General features: G+C 43.6%; 1 protein-coding gene across 1 annotated transcript; it reads left to right on the forward strand.

Moving 5' to 3' along the window:
- Positions 1 to 328: 328 nt before the first annotated feature.
- On the forward strand, positions 329 to 11,318 carry efna1b (ephrin-A1b). Its single transcript, XM_036967642.1, has 5 exons — positions 329 to 623; positions 9,907 to 10,202; positions 10,357 to 10,422; positions 10,606 to 10,731; positions 10,829 to 11,318. Exons 1-5 carry the CDS (start codon positions 526 to 528, stop codon positions 10,948 to 10,950), a joined length of 708 nt encoding a protein of 235 aa, XP_036823537.1. The 5' UTR covers positions 329 to 525; the 3' UTR covers positions 10,951 to 11,318.
- The last annotated feature ends 10,208 nt before the right edge of the window (positions 11,319 to 21,526 follow it).

The raw sequence follows: 21,526 nt of genomic DNA on the forward strand, positions 1-21,526 counted from the left end.
ATTAGATTCACTTATTTTATCAAGTGTACCATGGTATTGTTATTTCTCATTTTCATGTTGTTGAATATGTGAGCCTATAATTAGGGGGGGATCACTTTTATGGTCACAACAAAAGAAACACAAAAACTATTTTGAGTGCGTCATGAATTCATTTCAATGTCACAAAAATGGCGATAGGCCTATATATTTCTGTCCATGGCTTTGATAATATCATATAGATTGGATAAAGTGTTCATGGCGTCTCTAGTTGAATAGTCAGAGCAGCGGGGCGTTTTTCCCGCTGCTATTGGCTATACAACCAGGAGAGGCGTGGCTCCGTTAGACAAAACAGTCAACGCGCCTCGGACTGAACCGTACAAACCGCTGTTAAAGTCAATAGAAGGAGGTCTCAACCCTAGAGAAAAGCAACAGCTGTAGACCAGCACCCTTATCATACAGTTCTTTTGACAGTGTGCACATTCTGCACAGACTTATTCTGCAATAACTGACAGTATTTGTTGGTGTTCTGGTCCAAAATCAGCAGCTATGGATTTGGTGTGGCTGGTGTGTTTGGCTGTGAGCTTCGGAACCTGGTTCGCCTCTGCAGAGAGACATAGCGTCTTCTGGAATAGCACCAACCCAAAGTAGGTGTTCTTAATCTCTTTCTTTCTGTGTGTGCGTATTTTGGTGTAGCACACATTAAAAGTATGTGTGGTTTCTGTTTACGCGCACCTAGTGCTCAACTCACTTTGAGAATGACTATCTGACACTACACCAGGCCAACTTAAATACTCTTTCTGTCATGGGATAAATACTGTGTGTCTCATCCACTCAATGGATAGCCTACGCGCTGAATTTCCTCGGTTCTTTATCAGACATCCCGCCCCACTGGACACACACGGCCTGGTTGAATCAACGTCGATTGGTTCAACATTTCATTGAAATGACGTGGAATAGAAGTTGACATCTGGATTTTGTTATTGCTTTTATTTCTTCCACTTGTAGGATATTAGGTGAAAGCTGTGTGCCTTGTTGTATTAGCTGTCTGCTTGCCCTTTTAACCAGGTAACAGAATTGTAATCAGGCTATGGGAGGCCAATCGCGCAGCAGGGCATAAACAGAGAACAAGGGAAAGATTGGGAACGAATTCTGAGACAGATGGACAGACAGAATCAACCATATATATGATATCGATACATAGACAGACTTCCTCACACAGCATAAAAATAAAGCCTGACATGAACCAACTCGACCTGAGTGTCTGAATATAGACTGTATGTCTGTGTTTCACTCTAGTGGTGCTGTTGACAGTCTGACACTTCAGCTCTCCAAAGGGGGGAGAGGGGGTGAGATGTCCAATGCTGATTGTTTTGGTCAGAAATTGTAATGCTACCCTGCCACTCAGTGGGATCAATGGAGCTTGACAGCATATGTGAGGCAGTGTGATTTATTGAGCTTTTAGCACAGAGCTGAAGATGGTGAGAAAGAAGGATGGATTATTTTATAGAGAAAATGGACAAAGACTGAGGGGTCACGGTTTCAGCTGACTGGGTCGACGTTACTGTACCTTCTTATCGGCCTTTTTGTGTTACCTTAATTCGATTTGCACTTTGTCTCTGTAGCCTAATTATCCTTAGGACAATGATGATGACAGAACACTAAATTAGATTTCCTATAAAATGGGAAAGACATTGGTTTTGTAATTGAATTAATGACGTGAGCACAGGAAAATATTGTTGACGAGTCATACCATGTCATGCGTCGTGACGTAATGGGTTTTGTCGGTGTGAGTCAGTCGTGTACTTTACCTGTTCTGTACGCAGGTCTGACTTCACCTGGGTTTGTCGGTATGACAGCACTGAGACGGTGCCTCGAGCACAAGGAACACGACTTCTGTTGATCAGGTGACATGAGGAAGAGAAGGACATCTGAACTAAACTCTTAGTCCATAATGACAAAAGAAAGCGGTTATAGAGGAGGAATCGGAGCTTCAGAGTTGTAGGTCAAGTGAGAATTGCTATGAATGCAGAGAAATATAGAAAGAACATTTGAGGGGCAGTGTTCTGAGTCTGTGTGTGTGTGTGTGTTTAACTATACTTGTGCGGACAGGAAGTCCCCACCACAATAGTAAACAAACATTTGACCAACTGGGGACATTTTGTTGATCCCCACAAGATCAAATGTTATTTCTAGGGTTAGGAGCTAGGTTTAGGTTAAGGTTAGGGTTGGGGGTTAACCTTGTCCCCACAAGTTTAGCCGCGCAAGACTGTGTTCTTTAATCCGGCTCTGGACTACATTCCCACTCTAACTTGTGTTGCATAACATCATCATCAACAACAACAATCATCATGTACACTAATCCTTTTCGTAGCAGACTAAAGATAGACCAACACATAACCAGACAGAGAAATATGTTCACACATCACATGTAGACACAAACAAGCATGTCCAGACACACACACTCTCACATACACGTTGACACAGTCTCACATGAACAAAAACAAACTACATGGAAACTCACTGCGCCAGTTTTATGTGGGAGCATTGATGCACTCAGTGTCCACTGAAGACCGATAGACTCACACTGATAACTATTACTCATGATACAAGCTCTACTCACACATTCTCTACTGCATATGTCTCACACACACACACTTTTTTCCCCAGAAGTCTTTATCTAAAGTCTTTGAAAACCTCCAATTGGAACTCGGTGAATGTGGTTTTCAGAAGGAGAGTAATCAGTGTTAAAAATGAAGACTTAATCCTAGTCTGGCCCGTACCCACCTGCTACTGTTACCACACGTTTACTGTATAATCGCTCGTCCTTCTCTTTAATCCCTCGTTCTCAGTTTCCCTCTTTCTTTTTCAACTTTCTCTTTCTCTCTGGGCAGTTTTCAGTCTTCTTTCAGCCTGAAAGCCCAATCTGGTCCCTCAACTGTCGTCCCACTTTACACTGTGTCTCAACCACCTGATTCACTCTCATGTGATCAATCTGTCAGTCAGACTGACAGCCAGTGAATCACTGAGTTTAATTGATTCTAATTTATTCCTGGCTGATTGATCTAAGGCGATCAGGTGTAAACTGATGTTTACTGACTGACTTCGGATGGTAACACACAGATCGCTCAGTGAGTGTGTACAGTTGTCAGTCTCCAACTTGACTGGTATAGAAACTGGTTTTTCGCTGTGTGTGTGTGTGTTAGTGTGCGCGAGAGACTGGGCTTGTTTCGACCTGATCCAACAGCTTAATCATTAGTTCTGGCGCAATGCCTTGTTACTGGAAAGTTTTTTTGTTTTTGACTGAGGGTGAGTGTGTAGTGTTGCCTGAACTCCAATGTCAGAGAAAGGGAGGGGCCCTGCATGTAGGCGATATTACGGAGCACTGGTAAATCAGTGACACACACACACACACACACACACACACACACACACACACACACACACACACACACACACACACACTCTCTCTCTCTTGGGGCAGGAGGGAGGAGTTGGGTGTTAATATTAGTAGCAGCCAGCATTCCACACTTCCCCTGTTACTATACTCAACTCTGTCAGCTGTGTTCGACCCCCCCCCCCCCCTTCCTTCCTTCTCTCCCTCCCTCTGTACCTGTCTGTTCCTCTCTCCATCTCCACTCCCTCTTCTCCACACCAGCTGCGTCTTCTCCAGCTTGTTATTGCCTGACCACCTCTATCTCACTCTCTCTGTTTCCATGAGTTCATCTCTACCACATATTCAAGTATTCATGTTCTCCTCTCCTATATAGCTATACATTTCCTCTGTCTTTTGTCTTTCTCTCTCGTGTTGTTGAGGTGTTGGGCTTGTCTGAACAGATATGTCCTAGAGGAAGAGGTTTAGGGTTGTGGTGGCTTGTGGCTGGTGGGGGAAGAGGGTGGTGTGGTTGTAAAGTTAAATGTGTGATTTTCTTCTCTGTTGTAAAGCTCTTCTTTCCTCTGGCTATATTCCCCCTCTCTCTATTCTGAAACCCTCCCCTCTCTATTCTGAAACCCTCCCCTCTCTATTCTGAAACCCTCCCCTCTCTCTATTCTGAAACCCTCCCCTCTCTCTATTCTGAAACCTTCCCCTCTCTCTATTCTGAAACCCTCCCCTCTCTCTATTCTGAAACCCTCCCCTCTCTCTATTCTGAAACCCTCCCCTCTCTCTATTCTGAAACCCTCCACGCTCTCTATTCTGAAACCCTCCACGCTCTCTATTCTGAAACCCTCCCCTCTCTCTATTCTGAAACCCTCCACGCTCTCTATTCTGAAACCCTCCACGCTCTCTCTCTCTCTCTCTCTCTCCTTCTCCCCTCCCCTCTCTCTATTCTGGATCCCACCTTTCAATTCAAGGGGCTTTATTGGCATGGGAAACATATGTTAACATTGCCAAAGCACGTCTCTCTCTCTACCACCTCATCTGTCGCTCTGGGTCTCTAATCCTACAGCAGAATGAGGGGGAAATACATGCGCACACAGATTACAGACGATCTGAGCTGTAATCTGACTAGCTGACCCATAGACACGAAAATCGTCATTGTCATTCTGCTGCATTTTATATTTAGAATAGATTATATCCCTGTTATCTCTCTGGCGTAACGTGTGTGTGTGAGAATCTGAAGCTCCTTAAATATGTAGAGGAACATATCCTACATAGAACAATCAATTAAAGGAGCCAATAGGGTAGGTATTTCCAGTCAGTCAGCTACACAGTGTATAGTTCTGTCCATTCAATCACATCTAGGCATATAGCTTGTTTCCTGCTGACATAACAGCTGTCTTACCTAACACTCTCACACACACATTATCATGGATGTAACATAAAACGCTTTGCCGTGTTTAAATTATGTATTTTTTTTAAATACTTTAATTAGCACCACCTGGGCCCCCTTCCATCTCAACTCTTCCTCTCTGCTCCTTATCTATGGTCCAGACTTCCTCTCCCTCTCTCTGTTAGTCCCTCTCTTTCTCACAGACCCTGCTCTGTTTTCCTGAGTAGATTTCCACACAGATCACAGCAGCTTGCTGTGTCTCCCCACTGTTACTGTTTGACTCAATTCTACAGGACTGAGGACTGCTTTATCCTCACGTTATCACATTGTGTGTGTAGGGTCATGTTTGTGTGTCCAGTATCATCTCATGTAGCGGTTCAGAGATGGCTCTCTGTCGCCCCCTAAGGGCCACTTCCAGTCTCAGCTCAGGACTGACTTCCTTCCTTCCTTCTCTGTTTGAAGCAGCCAGGATATTTCCAACAATAATTTTTGCAATTCATGACATTCACTTTGACTGAATGAAAATAGTTTTGACCCCAACCGTGTTATTGTGTATAATCCAGATTGAACCAGGGTTAGTTGGAATATAATCGCCCTGGTTGAGAGACCTGTGAGTCTAGTTCTCCTCATTGACCCAAACCAAGCTGCATATCTAGCAACCTGCCAACATCTAGCCTTTTTCTATTCATCTGGAAGAGAGAGTTGGGAACAGAAAGCGGGAGATGGGTAAAAGAGAGGAAGGGATTTGTGTTGAGAAATTAGGCTGTCATGAGGAGCTCTGATATTATGTTACCTTTTTAAGAGCAAGGGAAGAATAGAGGAGGGATGAACGGAGGGGGATGGGTTAATTTAGAGCGCATAAAGGGGAGACAGACGGAGGGAGGAGAGATGGGACATGGATGAATGGATGGCTGGCTGGAGGGAGGGGAGAACAGGTTGTTGACATTTTTTAAAGGCTCTCAAACCCTGCAATTCCTTATAAAGAATCTCACATACGATGAATAGGTGGTGGTAGTACTAATTGGAGTCTGGATGTGATAATGGGGGTTGGGACAGAATGATTAGACTCCTGTTATTCTGACCTGTTGGAGCATGACAGACAGAAGAATGGCCTCTTTGGAACTCTCCTCTTGGGCGAGAATGTGGGAGATTAGAGAGAGAGAGATTAGAGTGTTCTAGAGGTTCTACTAGGGGAGTTGGTGTATAATACTGTATTCGTAGATACAACTCAAACCCAGATTACAACTGACAGGCCTATATCCTCTTGAGTTGAGGTGTGAATGTGGGATACCACAGTGAATTAATAGGGTCATTTATATGCCTGTGTGTGCAGATTTATAGTTGTCTGGTGTGAGAGCATTCTATTCCACAGACTCTCACAAACCCCAGAAGCCCTGTCATGACATTCCTCGTGTGTGTGTGTGTTGCTGACTATCTGTGGAGTATATGGTGGGTTTTGTTAACAGTGCTGACTCTCCTTCAGACCTGCTGTGTGTGTATGTGTGTGACTAGACTCTCCCTTGCTGAGTCAGTGGGAGTGTGTATGAGGATTCTGACTCTGAACTCTAACCACTGTGACCTGCCTGACAGTTTGTAACATTCCCCAAAGAATGAGAGCAGGAGGAGACGGGGAGAAAGGAGAGCATTTTGGTTGTGGGTTTTTATATGGAAAACACAGGAGGGATGGAGGGATGGTAGGGAGAGAAGAGAAGAGAGATGGGCCTTTAAGTAGGGAAGAGAAGAGAGGGATGGGATGTGAATCTAGAGGGGAGAGATGTGATAACAGCAAGAGATGAGGAGAGGACTTCAAAGCTGTTGATCTTAATGAGGTGTTAAATAACTCACCCAAATCACCCTACTGTCATAACCACCTACCACACTCACACTCAAAGCAAACACACACACATCTGTGACGCAGTAGCTGCAGTAGCAGCTCTGAGAACTGTTCAGTTCAGAGGATAGGTGAAGGGAGACTACCTTCCACCCTGGCTGTTTACACACACCTCAGTGAGACACACACACACACCTCAGTGAGACAGGCAGGCTCTGCCCTGATAAACAGATGTGCTCAAGTGCCTGGGCTGTGAGGTGGCCTGAATTCTGGTATTCAGAGAACCTCGCTCTCCCTCACACACGTGTAGCTATCACATTAACGCAACTCTCACTCTCTTGTGAACTGTCAGAGTAGAAGGACGAAGGAGAGGGAAAGACTATACTGTTAGGGAGGGAGGAAGGGGTGCTTGTGTTCCAGTTGTGAGTCTGGCCCTGTCTCAAATGGCTTCAATCAGCTGAACTTCTCCCAGATCCCTAGGCTGAGATTGCACACACACACACACACACACACTCACACAACCCCTTCCATTGATAAGTACGGCCGTCAACGTTACTGTAAATCTAGCTTCATCGTGATTATTGTACAGAGTAAATTCATGGGAAACATGGACCACGTGCAAAATGCTGAGAGCCATAGTAGCTTCAACACACCTCACCTTATCACATCTACATCAGCCTCTACTAGTGAGCAGAGGACACTGAGCACAGCCTTGGGGCTAGAGGGGGTGAAGGATGGGCAGACTGGAGTCTAGTCAGCTCCAGGGTTTATGTCTTTGGGGGGAGGAGTAATTACACCCTATTCAGAACCCTGTTGTGGGCAACAGCTTGGCCCCAGACCCCAGATAGCTTTTAATTAAGTAGGAAGAGCAACAAAGGGAGATCTGAAAGTGTGATTGTTTGTAGTGACTGAGATTAGCAACAGAATATGTGTTTTGACAGCTTTAGACAGGAACATGTTTTTAAGGAGAAGCTGTGATTAGTGTGGCAGTGCAGTTCTCTCGTGCCGTTCGTCTCAACCCTGTCATTACCAGTCTGAGTCAAAGAAAATAAATAAGAAAGGAACACAGATTTGTTTGTCAATTAAGCGCTTGAACCGCAGACCGGTGTGTGTGCATGCGAAGGCTAAGCCAAAGATATCATCCTGTTTTGAAGTGGTGTGAGAAAGAGGCTAATCTAGCTATTAGCCCTGGCTAATGAGCCTAGGTACGGGCTCTGCTAACAATACATGTTGTAACAGGCAGGTTACTCTCGCTAGGTCTCTCTCTCTCTCACACACACACACACACACACACACAGTGGCAGGGGGGTTAGAGACCCACATGGAGCCAGTGTGTCTGTCACTTAAGGACAACAACAACAGTAGAGAAAGGAGGGATGGAAGGAGGGAGGCAGGATACCAGATACCTCCTGTTCCAGGCTTTGATGTTTGGACACACACTAACACAACATAAACATGTATGAACTGGGTTCTTTATACTGTCTCTCTCACACACAAAGCTAGTGTATACATTACTATGAACCCTTCCTCCCTAATTAAAGTGCCACCAGCTGCCTGTGATACAGATGCTCTCTCTCTCTCGTGGCACAGAACAGAGCCACACACCCAGAGTATGTGGCAGGGTGTTTGTGCTGTGGCCTGTGTGGATGTCTGTTCAGCCCAGGGCTGGGAACCAATGAGACTCTGACGTGCATATTCTACTGATTACATCCTCAGGGATAACAAGCTCTTACCCACAAACTCAACCTCTCTTCCAGAAAAGTGTGTGTGTGTGTGTGTACACACACGTGTACCCTGCGCCAGCACCACTGACTCCACTCGGCAACACAACTCATAGTCCCTGTGTGAGCTGAATCCTAATAGGCCTGGAGGACAGCTGGAAATCACTGTTTTAATTTGATACCCAGATACAGCACTTTGTTTCTTTCATCTCTCGAACTTTCCTTCCCACCAGAAATATACGTTCCACTGCTCTACCCAATGTTCTAGGGTTTATTTCATGAGGTGTGTGTGTGTTAGACATTTGTGTCCTTTCACGTGTATACCTCAGTAGATTGGAGGGGTTGACTAGAGGGAGGGAGGGTGAAACAACCACCACCACAACAACAGTTTAAAAAATCTAGAACTGAGATGGAGGGAGAGCTTAAAGAATCATAAAGTCAATGGAGGGTGAAGATGAAAACGAACCTCCATCTGGAGGGAGGAAGAAAGAAGTAGGAAGAGACAGAATCAGGGGTGAAGAGTCACTAGAGGAGTAAAAACAGTCACACCCACTGACACTCCAACAGGTGGAGAGGGAAAGAAGGAGAGGGACAAAGAGAGAGATGATAACTAACCCATTCAAATGACTTGTGTAGGAAGGGAAAGAGAGAGATTAAATGACTTGTGTAGGAAGGGAAAGAGAGAGATTAAATGACTTGTGCAGACAGCGCATGTATATGACAGACAGACAGAGAGACAGAAGGAGAAACTGTCACTCAATCTATTCTCCATGGACACAGCTGGTCAGTGAAACTCTACTCTTAAAACAACATGAGTGGAACGCTCCAGAAAACAGATGAGGGGTCGGCAGAAAGAGTGTAGGCGTGTAGTGGTGTGTTCTTGTCTAAATAAATCCATCAAACAAGTTCAGCCAGTGACTCCTGATTGGCTACTCAGTAATTCTCATTGTCTGGGTGACAGGTCTACACTAAGACTCACGCAATCACACACACGTGCAGGTGCAAATACACACACACACACACTGTCTGTTTGGGCTGAGTCTTATTAACAGCTTTTTGTGTTTATAATTGTCCGTGAGTGTTTATTATGAGAGTGTGTTTATGATTGTCTGTGAGTGTTTATTATGAGTGTGTGTTTATGATTGTCTGTGAGTGTTTATTATGAGTGTGTGTTTATGATTGTCCGTGAGTGTTTATGATTGTCTGTGAGTGTTTATTATGAGTGTGTGTTTATGATTGTCTGTGAGTGTTTATTATGAGAGTGTGTTTATGATTGTCTGTGAGTGTTTATTATGAGAGTGTGTTTATGATTGTCTGTGAGTGTTTATTATGAGAGTGTGTTTATGATTGTCCGTGAGTGTTTTATTATGAGAGTGTGTGTTTGAATAAGTCAGTTCTTCCATGCGTGTTTGTTCATGTGAGAGGAACAGCCCACCCAAACATGGGCTCAACTCTGTCATCTGGCTGGGAATGGGCTGTGATGATATTTCATAATGTTGCGTTTGTTCCTTCAGTCAGTCAGAGACGACTACTAGATGTAAGGTCATCTAAAGATAATAGCCAGCCATGTCACTAACCACTTTTCTTCTCTTCTCTCGCTCCCTAGTTTCCTATGGGATGAGTACACAGTGGAGGTGAAAATCAACGACTACTTGGACATCATCTGTCCTCACTACACGCGCGGGGAGCTGCCATCCCAGGAGGCCGAGCGGTACGTGCTGTACATGGTGGAGAAGGAGGACTATGAGGTGTGTAAGCCCCACTCCTTCGACCAGCTGCGTTGGGAATGTTCCCGGCCCTTCGCTGCCCACGCCCCCGAGAGGTTCTCCGAGAAGTTCCAGCGCTTCACCCCCTTCACCCTGGGCAAGGAGTTCAGACAGGGAGAGAGCTACTACTATATCTGTAAGTATATCAATACTGTAGTAGTACTACACATGAACTAATACCACTACTGTCTATGTGCAGTACTTCTGAATGAATACTATCACTTAACTGTACTGACTACTCTAACACAATGCTTGGGTATTTGTACTAAACATCTCTTCTCCCTCTTCAGCCAAGCCGCTGCATCACCACGGCCAGGAGTGTCTGAGACTGAAGGTGGATGTGGTTGGACCTCATGGTGAGCTCCATTCCCCTGTCTCCGTCAACATGCTAGCATGAGCCTCTGTTAGCTTTAGCCTTTAGAGGTTTTTCCTATGGTAGCATTAGCTTCCGTTAGCATCAATGGCTAGGCTTAGTGTTCCCCATATTCAGTGGTGTTCATACAATCTAGTTCTTACCAATGACTTCTTGTCTTCTACAGGTTCTGGGAAGGCCAAGGCTGACAAAGACAAGGATGGAGCGATGGAGGAAGTGATGGATGAAGGAAAGGGAAAGATGGGGGGAGGAGGAGGAGGAGTGCACAACCCCTCCAACAGGCTTCCAGCCGGTACGTCTCCCATCTGTCCATCCAGTGAGACAGTCAGATGTACAGTAGAATTGTTCCACTTGTTTCTGATAATAACATGTTCTCTCTCTTTCTACAGATGACCCTACTGTGTTGGAGCCTAAGGTTCAGAAGAGTGTGGGTAGTTCAGGTGTTCAGCTGGTCTCCCTGTCGGTCTTCTTCACCCTGTTCCCCGTCCTACTATCCCTGTTATTATATTGACTGAGTTAAAGACCTAGCTACAGAGACACTGTCAACCCAATGCTGGACATTGGCACAGAGAAGATTTTTATAGATATTTTTATATTTGCAACTGGACTGAGCTGCTGTTTGTGTGTGTGGTGTGTGTGTGTGTGTGATTGGAACGTGGATCGTTCCAGAGACTATCTTCAAGAGGATTTTCTGAAGGATGTTTTTCTACATGTTTTTGTAAATGAAAGAGGATGGATGCTATTCTCCATTTGATCTGTATGGACACTTGGAAACCCCACTGACTTTGGAACAGATCTAACTGGAAATGTGATGTACTAATCATTATTAGAAAACTGACAAAGGGATAACTGTTTTCATGATTACCCTGAATTGAAGTTTAACAGTGATATACACTGGGTGTAAAAAAAACATGATCAGTACCTTCCTAATATTGAGTTGCACCCCCTTTTGCCCTCAGTACAGCCTCAATTCGTCAGGGCCTGGACTCTACAAGGTGTCGAAAGCGTTCCACAGGGATGCTGGTCCATGTTGACTCCAATGCTTCCCACAGTTGTGTCAAGTTGGCTGGATGTCCTTTGGGTGGTGAAAGATTCTTGATACACACACAGGAAACTGTTGAGCGTGAAAAACCCAGCAGTGCTACAGTTCTTGACCCACTCAAACCGGTGTGCCTTGTACCTACTACCATACCCCGTTCAAAGGCACTTCAATATTTTGTCTTACCCATTCACCCTCTTAATGGCACACATAAACAATCCATGTCTCAATTGTCTCAAGGCTTAAAAATCCTTCGTTAACCTGTATCCTCCCCTTCATCTACACTGATGGAAGTGGATTTAGCAAGTGACATCATAGTCTGACATGGAAAGAGCAGGTGCTCCTAATGTTTTGTACACTCAGTGTATAATGTGGGTACATATGGTTCAATCTGAAATAGTTTGAGCCAAAGCCTACAGTAGTCCTCTGAAACAGCCTCATGTTTCCTCCTCTACATGTAGAGACTTGCTGTATATAGATGTATATGTATTAACTGACCCTCCTCTACATGTAGAGACTTGCTGTATATAGATGTATATGTATTAACTGACCCTCCTCTACATGTAGAGACTTGCTGTATATAGATGTATATGTATTAACTGACCCTCCTCTAAGCACGGTTCATGTCTTGTTTAGTGTAGTAGATACTCAGGTCAATGGGGATGTTTCTTCTTGACATGTCACTAAAATCAAACTACAGTGTATTTGTCACGTCCACAGGATACAGCAGGTGTGAACAGTACAGTAAAATGTTTACTTGCAACTCTTCCTCAACAATGCAGTATTCAATTATAATTCACTGTACAAAACCCAATGATGTGACGGATGCATACTCTAAAGCACAGATTATCACACACTAGAACAAAACACACATTCTATGTTGTAGATATACACAGATCTCTACATAACCAGATCCTCTGTCATTGAGATGGTACAACAGCTTCTTGTGAACAAATTGGGATTGTTTTAGTCATTGCTGGTTTGCTTTTGTATGTCTTTATGGTTTAGTGTTGAACAGATGTGTGTGTGTGTATAGGAACGAGATGGAGGGAATGGGAGTTGAGGGGAAGAAGGAGAGCAAAGCGCTAATGACAGGATTCTGAGTGGGTGTTGTGATTGCATGATGGCTGGGAGCTGTGCTTCCTTCCTTTACTGATGGTCATTCATCGCATACTCTGATATACTGTAAACAACGTCACACAAACAACATAACCGGTACACTGGACATTATGGTGTGTGCACAGCACAGTAGGTTGGTGGCACCCTAATTGGGGAGAACTGACTCGTGGTAATGACTGGAGTGGAATTGGTGGATTGGTATCTCATACATAAACACCTGGTTGCCAGGTGTTTGATGCCATTCCATTAGCGCCGTTCCGGACATTATTATGAGCCGTCCTCCCCTCAGCAGCCTCCTGTGGTTTACAGGTGTTACACAAAATGCAAAGGAAATCCCTACATACAGACACTGTATTGTCATTTGTTTTTGTAAATATTTGTATGGAAAATGTGTACATAGAAAAATATGGAAATAACAGCATTTGTTTAAAATGTGAAAACTTTAATGTAATTAAAAAACAGTGATGTAATAAATCTGACTTGAGTGCTTTCAATTCTCACATTTTATAGCCAAAGGTAAAGACGTTGATGGTCACACTTTCAAAGTTGTTACTTTTGACACAATTCACAGCTGGAGTTAATCTTTCACTGCAACATTCTGTCATTTTGATGGTTGACAAAGGTGACTCTCCAAGCGCCCCCCCCCCCCCCCCCTGCCCTCTGAAGAAATCTCATCCTTTCGCCAACTCCCCTCATGTCTTTCCTGTGCGTTTCTCACCTTCCCTCGCTTTTGCGATTTCTGTCTTTCACCCTGGGCTGGTTTTCTCTGGCTATAACATCACAGCCCTCTGGCCAAACATCGGTGTGGAGAGGGATGAGAGAGATACTATTTGGCCCTAAACAGAGAGTACACAGTGGCAGAATACCTGACCCCCTGTGACTGACCCAAACTTAAGGAAAGCCTTGTGTAACGAGTGCGCTGAGAGTCGGGAAGCAAGTTCAGGGAGTGAGTGTTTTAATTAATAAACAACTAAATACCAAACAACAAACGCACAGAAATTATGATGCCTGGGGAAGGAACCAAAGGGAGTGACCTATATACTCAGGGAGTGATGGAGTCCAGGTGAGTCTGATGACATGCAGGAGCGCGTCACAATGGTGACAGGTGTGTGCCATAACGAGCAGCCTGGTGACCTAGAGGCCGGAGAGGGCGCACCCGTGACACTTTGACTATGTACAGACTCAGTGAGAATTGCCTTGCTATTGAGAAAAGCTGCCATAGTCAGACATGGCTCTTGAGAAGACAGGCTATGTGCACACTGCCCACAAAATGAGGTGGGAACTGAGCTGCACTTCCTAACCTCCTGTCCAATGTATGACCATATTAGAGAGACATATTTCCCTCAGATTATACAGATCCACTGTTCATTTTTATTGTTTATTTCAGTTGTGTATTTTCTATTTCACTTGCTTTGGCAATGTTAACATGTGTTTCCCATGCCAATAAAGCCTCTTGAATTGAAAATAATAATAATAATTTGAGAGAGCACAGGGGGAGGAGAGAGGGGTGACAGGAGACCATGAGCAAACTGACACCTGGGTATGAAAGTGCTACTCTCGCTCTCTCCCTCATACTCTCCCTTGCCCTTTTGTTTGCTATCTTGTCTCTTCTCTCCCCTCCCTCCCTTTCTCAATCCAATTCAAATGGCTTTATTGGCATGGGAAACATGTTGACATTGCCAAAGCAAGTGAAATAGATACACTTTTTTTAAAGGAAGTTAAAAAGTTCCAAAGGAATAGATATTTTGACAATTAGGGTGTGCAGGGTGAGTACGTGGTCTGTCATGTGGTAATTCGGTAAAAAAAAATTTGCTCAGTACATTGTTTTCACTGAATAAATGTATGAGTCTGCTGTTAAGGATAATGCAAAGGATTTTCCCAAGGTTGCTGTTGATGCATATCCAACGGTAGTTATTGGGGTCATTTGTCTCCACTTTGTGGTTTGCGGTGATCAGTCCTTGGATCCAAATATTGGGGAAGATGCCAGAGCTGTGGAGGATGTTAAAAAGTTTAAGTATAGCCGATTGGAATTTGTTGTCTGTATATTTTATCATTTCATTTAGGATCACAACGCCACAGGCCTTTCTGGGTTTGTTTTTTGTATTCTGTAGTTAATTCAATGTAATCGGAGAATCCAGTGGGTTCTGGTAGCCTTTATTAGCTGATTCTAAGATTTGAATTTGTGAATGTATATGTTTTTGATGTTTGTTCTTAGTTATAGAGTCAAAAAGATTGGAGAAGTGGTTTTTCCATTCATCTCCGTTTTGGATAGATTACTCTTCGTGTTGTTGTTTGTTGTTTGTGTTCCAGTTTTCCCAGATGTGGTTAGATTCTATGGATTATTCAATTACATTAAGCTGTTTTCCTACGTGCTGTTCCTTCTTTTTCCGTAGTGTATTTCTGTATTGATTTAGTGATTTACAATAGTGAAGGCGTAGTCTCATGTTTCTGGGTCTCTATGTTTTTGGTTGGTTAGGTTTCTCATTTTCTTTCTTTGTTTTTTTGCATTCTTCATCTAACTCTCTCTCTCTCTCTGCCCTGTCTCCTGTGAAAACTTCACATCCCCTGGCACCATGTTGAGTTGGACTGCAGGGCTGCCCATATAGGTAGTACCACCTATATGTACCAACCCATCTTAATATTTTCTAATAACATATTGCCCATCTTAATATTTTCTTTAAATTGGCCAGTCTGAGATATGGCTTTTTCTTTGCAACTCTGCCAAAAAGGCCAGCATCCCAGAGTCGCCTCTTCACTGTTGACGTTGAGACTGGTGTTTTGTGGGTACTATTTAATGAAGCTGCCAGTTGAGGACTTGTGAGGCGTCTGTTTCTCAAACTAGACACTCTAATGTACTTGTCCTCTTTCTCAGTTGTGCACCGGGGCCTCCCACTCCTCGTTCTATTCTGGTTAGATTCAGTTTGCGCTATTCTGTGAAGGGAGTAGTACACAGCGTTGTACGAGATCTTCAATTTATTGGCAATTTCTTGCATGGAATAGCCTTCATTTCTCGGAACAAGAATAGACTGACAAGTTTCAGAAGAAAGTTCTTTGTTTCTGGCATTTTTATCCTGTAACCGAACCCACAAATGCTGACGCTCCAGATACTCAACTAGTCTAAAGAAGGCCAGTTGTATTGCTTCTTTAATCAGGACAACAGTTTTCAGCTGTGCTAACACAATTGCAAAAGGGTTTTCTAATGATCAACTAGCCTTTTAAAAGGATAAACTTAGATCAGCTAACACAGTGGGCCACTGGAACACAGGAGTGACGGTTGCTGATAATGGGCCTCCATTAAAATCAGCCGTTTCCAGCTATAATAGTCATTTACAACATTAACAACGTCTACACAGTTTTTCTGATCAATGTGATGTTATTTTAATAGACAACAAATGTGCTTTTCTTTCAAAAACAAGGACATTTCTAAGTGACCCCAAACTTTTGAACGGTAGTATATATATATATATATATAATTAAATACAGTAATATGAGATCTGTATTTAAAACATTTACATTTTCATGTTAGTCATTTCGCAGATGCTCTTATCCAGATCGACTTACAGTAAGTGCATTTATCTTAAGATAGCTAGGTGAGACAACCACATAGCACAGTCAAATATACAGGATGCTAACATTCCATTCCAGCTAAACAATGCATATATAGCATTTTGCACCAAAAAAAAATCATACACATCTAAAATCTATTAATTAAAAATCGGAGAAGTTATATTTTACACACAGATGAAGGTACCCATAAGCAATCATATGTGATGAAAAGGCGCTGGTGGAAGAGTTGGTGGATATAGCATTTTGGAAATAAACTCTTCCTTTGTTAAAGAAGACTGTAATGGGGACATTTAAGATACAGAAACAATTACCTTACAGATAATTGTATGTGTGGGGTACAGAGATGGGTTAGTCATAAAAAATATATGTTAACCACTATTATTATTGAACACAGAATGAGTCCATGCAACTGATTATGTGACTTGTTAAGCACATTTTTACTCCTGAATTTATTTAGGCTTGCCATAACAAAGGGGCTGAATACTTATTGACTAAAGACATTTTTACTCCTGAATTTATTTAGGCTTGCCATAACAAAGGGGCTGAATACTTATTGACTAAAGACATTTTTACTTCTGAACTTATTTCGGTTTGCCATAACAAAGGGGTTGAATACTTATTGACTCAAGACATTTCAGCTTTTCATTTTGTATTAATTTTCGAAATGTTTCTACAAACAAAACACATTTTTGACATGAGGTATTGTGTGTAGATCAGTGACACAAAATCTCTAATAAATCTAATGTAAATGCAGGCTGTAACATAACAACATGTAGAAATAGTCAAGTGGTGTGAATACTTTGTGAAGGTGTTGTAACTAAAGTTCATATTCAGTTTAGACAAACATGTTTAGCATATTTGGAGTTTCTTTATTACACTTCATTTCCATTGTTCTGTTTGTGAAACTCAAGGTGTGAGTTGATGGTCACTAGTGTGGGTTGATGGTCACTAGTGTGGGTTGATGGTCACTAGTGTGGGTTGATGGTCACTAGTGTGGGTTGATGGTCACTAGTGTGAGTTGATGGTCACTAGTGTGGGTTGATGGTCACTAGTGTGAGTTGATGGTCACTAGTGTGGGTTGATGGTCACTAGTGTGAGTTGATGGTCACTAGTGTGGGTTGATGGTCAATAGTGTGAGTTAATGGTCACTAGTGTGGGTTAATGGTCATTAGTGTGAGTTGATGGTCACTAGTGTGAGTTAATGGTCACTAGTGTGGGTTGATGGTCACTAGTGTGGGTTGATGGTCACTAGTGTGGGTTGATGGTCACTAGTGTGAGTTGATGGTCACTAGTATGAGTTGATGGTCAATAGTGTGAGTTAATGGTCACTAGTGTGGGTTAATGGTCACTAGTGTGAGTTGATGGTCACTAGTGTGAGTTAATGGTCACTAGTGTGGGTTGATGGTCACTAGTGTGGGTTGATGGTCACTAGTGTGAGTTAATGGTCATTAGTGTGGGTTGATGGTCACTAGTGTGGGTTGATGGTCACTAGTGTGGGTTGATGGTCACTAGTGTGGGTTGATGGTCACTAGTGGGGGTTGATGGTCACTAGTGTGGGTTGAAGGTCACTAGTGTGGGTTGATGGTCACTAGTGTGAGTTGATGGTCACTAGTGTGGGTTGATGGTCACTAGTGTGAGTTGATGGTCACTAGTGTGAGTTGATGGTCACTAGTGTGGGTTGATGGTCACTAGTGTGAGTTGATGGTCACTAGTGTGGGTTGATGGTCACTAGTGTGAGTTGATGGTCACTAGTGTGAGTTGATGGCCACTAGTGTGAGTTGATGGTCACTAGTATGAGTTGATGGTCACTAGTGTGAGTTGATGGTCACTAGTGTGGGTTGACGGTCATTAGTGTGAGTTGATGGTCACTAGTGTGGGTTGATGGTCACTAGTGTGAGTTGATGGTCACTAGTGTGAGTTGATGGTCACTAGTGTGGGTTGATGGTCACTAGTGTGGGTTGATGGTCACTAGTGTGGGTTGATGGTCACTAGTGGGGGTTGATGGTCACTAGTGTGGGTTGAAGGTCACTAGTGTGGGTTGCTGGTCACTAGTGTGAGTTGATGGTCACTAGTGTGGGTTGATGGTCACTAGTGTGGGTTGATGGTCACTAGTGTGAGTTGATGGTCACTAGTGTGGGTTGATGGTCAATAGTGTGAGTTAATGGTCACTAGTGTGGGTTGATGGTCACTAGTGTGAGTTGATGGTCACTAGTGTGAGTTAATGGTCACTAGTGTGGGTTGATGGTCACTAGTGTGGGTTGATGGTCACTAGTGTGAGTTGATGGTCACTAGTGTGGGTTGATGGTCACTAGTGTGAGTTGATGGTCACTAGTGTGAGTTGATGGTCACTAGTGTGGGTTGATGGTCACTAGTGTGAGTTGATGGTCACTAGTGTGGGTTGATGGTCACTAGTGTGAGTTGATGGTCACTAGTGTGAGTTGATGGCCACTAGTGTGAGTTGATGGTCACTAGTATGAGTTGATGGTCACTAGTGTGAGTTGATGGTCACTAGTGTGGGTTGACGGTCATTAGTGTGAGTTGATGGTCACTAGTGTGGGTTGATGGTCACTAGTGTGAGTTGATGGTCACTAGTGTGAGTTGATGGTCACTAGTGTGGGTTGATGGTCACTAGTGTGGGTTGATGGTCACTAGCGTGGGTTGATGGTCACTAGTGTGGGTTGATGGTCACTAGTGCAAGTTGATGGTCACTAGTGCAAGTTGATGGTCACTAGTTTTTAGTTGATGGTCACTAGTGTGGGTTGATGGTCACTAGTGCGGGTTGATGGTCACTAGTGCGGGTTGATGGTCACTAGTGTGAGTTGATGGTCACTAGTGCAAGTTAATGGTCACTAGTGTGGGTTGAAGGTCACTAGTGCAGGTTAATGGTCACTAGTGCGGGTTGACGGTCATTACTGTGAGTTGATGGTCTCTAGTGTGGGTTGACGGTCATTAGTGTGAGTTGATGGTCACTAGTGTGGGTTGATGGTCACTAGTGTGAGTTGATGGTCACTAGTGTGAGTTGATGGTCTCTAGTGTGAGTTGATGGTCACTAGTGTGAGTTGATGGTCACTAGTATGAGTTGATGGTCACTAGTGTGAGTTGATGGTCACTAGTGTGGGTTGACGGTCATTAGTGTGAGTTGATGGTCACTAGTGTGGGTTGATGGTCACTAGTGTGTGTTGATGGTCACTAGTGTGAGTTGATGGTCACTAGTGCGGGTTGATGGTCACTAGTGTGAGTTGATGGTCACTAGTGCAAGTTGATGGTCACTAGTGTGGGTTGAAGGTCACTAGTGCAGGTTAATGGTCACTAGTGCGGGTTGACGGTCATTACTGTGAGTTGATGGTCTCTAGTGTGGGTTGACGGTCATTAGTGTGAGTTGATGGTCACTAGTGTGGGTTGATGGTCACTAGTGCGGGTTGATGGTCACTAGTGTGAGTTGATAGTCACTAGTGTGAGTTGACGGTCATCAGTGTGAGTTGATGGTCACTAGTGTGAGTTGATGGTCACTAGTGCGGGTTGACGGTCATTAGTGTGAGTTGATGGTCACTAGTGTGGGTTGATGCTCACTAGTGCGGGTTGATGGTCACTAGTGTGAGTTGATGGTCACTAGTGTGAGTTGACAGTCATCAGTGTGAGTTGATGGTCACTAGTGTGGGTTGATGGTCACTAGTATGAGTTGATGGTCACTAGTGCGGGTTGATGGTCACTAGTGTGAGTTGATGGTCACTAGTGCAAGTTGATTGTCACTAGTGTGGGTTGAAGGTCACTAATGCAGGTTAATGGTCACTAGTGCGGGTTGACGGTCATTACTGTGAGTTGATGGTCTCTAGTGTGGGTTGACGGTCATTAGTGTGAGTTGATGGTCACTAGTGTGGGTTGATGGTCACTAGTGCGGGTTGATGGTCACTAGTGTGAGTTGATGGTCATTAGTGTGAGTTGATGGTCATCAGTGTGAGTTGATGGTCACTAGTGTGAGTTGATGGTCACTAGTGCGGGTTGACGGTCATTAGTGTGAGTTGATGGTCACTAGTGTGAGTTGACAGTCATCAGTGTGAGTTGATGGTCACTAGTGTGGGTTTATGGTCACTAGTATGAGTTGATGGTCACTAGTGCGGGATGACGGTCATTAGTGTGAGTTGACGGTCACTAGTGTGGGTTGATGGTCACTAGTGCGGGTTGACGGTCACTAGTGTGGGTTGATCAAATATAATTTTATTGGTCATGTACACATATTTAGCAGATGTTTTTGCAGGTGTAGCGAAATGCTAGTGCGGGTTGATGGTCACTAGACTTGATAATGAATGTTATGGATTATTCCCGTATCTGTTGACAATGATTGAGGCAAGAATGGAGGTCCAAGTACAAGGACTGAGGACACACTGATTATTCACTGTTGTATTGTATTGATGTCATTCTGAACACTGTGTTATTCTGTAGCAGCTGACAAAGTCATTGCCTTTTTGTTTTGACTTCCTACAAGCCTCTTGGCTGCTGTTTACAGAACATTTGGTGCTGTCTGATTAAGATATTAAGGTTCTGTCTCCAAGAGACATTTTCTCTGCTTCATGCTCGGTGGTGTCTCCCTGTTGCAACTTGTAATAAACCAGGTTGATTTTTGATTGACTTCATCTACAACTGCTCTCCTTTTTGTTCACCTGGAAATGTTTATTACACAGGCAAAACATGATTTAGGAGCCGTTCCACTTCACACTGTAGTGACTGAGATGAGCAATGTACAAAACCCTATTGCTCATTATTATCCTATATAGCATAAAGGTGGATATTGTGAAGAGAGTGTATGTGGTATAAAGTTACACTGTTTAGAACATTCCAGGCTATATTTGGGTATTTATATTGGATCTCAGTGATGATACAGCAGAGGAGGTCATTCATTCCAACCCAGCATGCCTCCAAGGTGAAAACTTCACACTGTGCCCAGACTACACTACTAGACATCCCAGTATTCTGACTGTCGTCTTGTTGTCTGTCCCATAGAGGAATATGTCATTAGGATATGATTTGCTAAAGATGGGAGTTATATACAGCTATTATGGAGCACAGATACAGTATCCGAGCTGACAAGATAAAAATCTGTGGTTCTGCCCCTGAACAAGGCAGTTAACCCAGTGTTCCTAGGCCGTAATTGTAAATAAGAATTTGTTCTTAACTGAATTGCCTAGTTAAATAAAGTTTTTTTTTGGGGGGGGGGGGGGGGGGCGGGGTACCTGCTAGCAGTAGGAGTAGTAGGTTTTTGCAGCAGTAGCCTACCTACCCCAAAACAGACTGTGGTTTTACACTATTTGATCAGAGTATCATGATCTCCCCCTCCTGCACATTTGACATAGACTATATTCTGCTG

The sequence above is a fragment of the Oncorhynchus mykiss genome, chromosome 3 (assembly GCF_013265735.2).
Source record: "Oncorhynchus mykiss isolate Arlee chromosome 3, USDA_OmykA_1.1, whole genome shotgun sequence".
Lineage (NCBI taxonomy): Eukaryota > Metazoa > Chordata > Actinopteri > Salmoniformes > Salmonidae > Oncorhynchus > Oncorhynchus mykiss.

Coding starts and splice junctions, on each gene's coding strand:
- efna1b (XM_036967642.1), top strand. CDS start 526: ATGGATTTGGTGTGGCTGGTGTGTTTGGCTGTGAGCTTCGGAACCTGG. Junction 624..9,906: donor TGGAATAGCACCAACCCAAA/GTAGGTGTTCTT, acceptor CTCGCTCCCTAG/TTTCCTATGGGATGAGTACA. Junction 10,732..10,828: donor CTCCAACAGGCTTCCAGCCG/GTACGTCTCCCA, acceptor CTCTTTCTACAG/ATGACCCTACTGTGTTGGAG.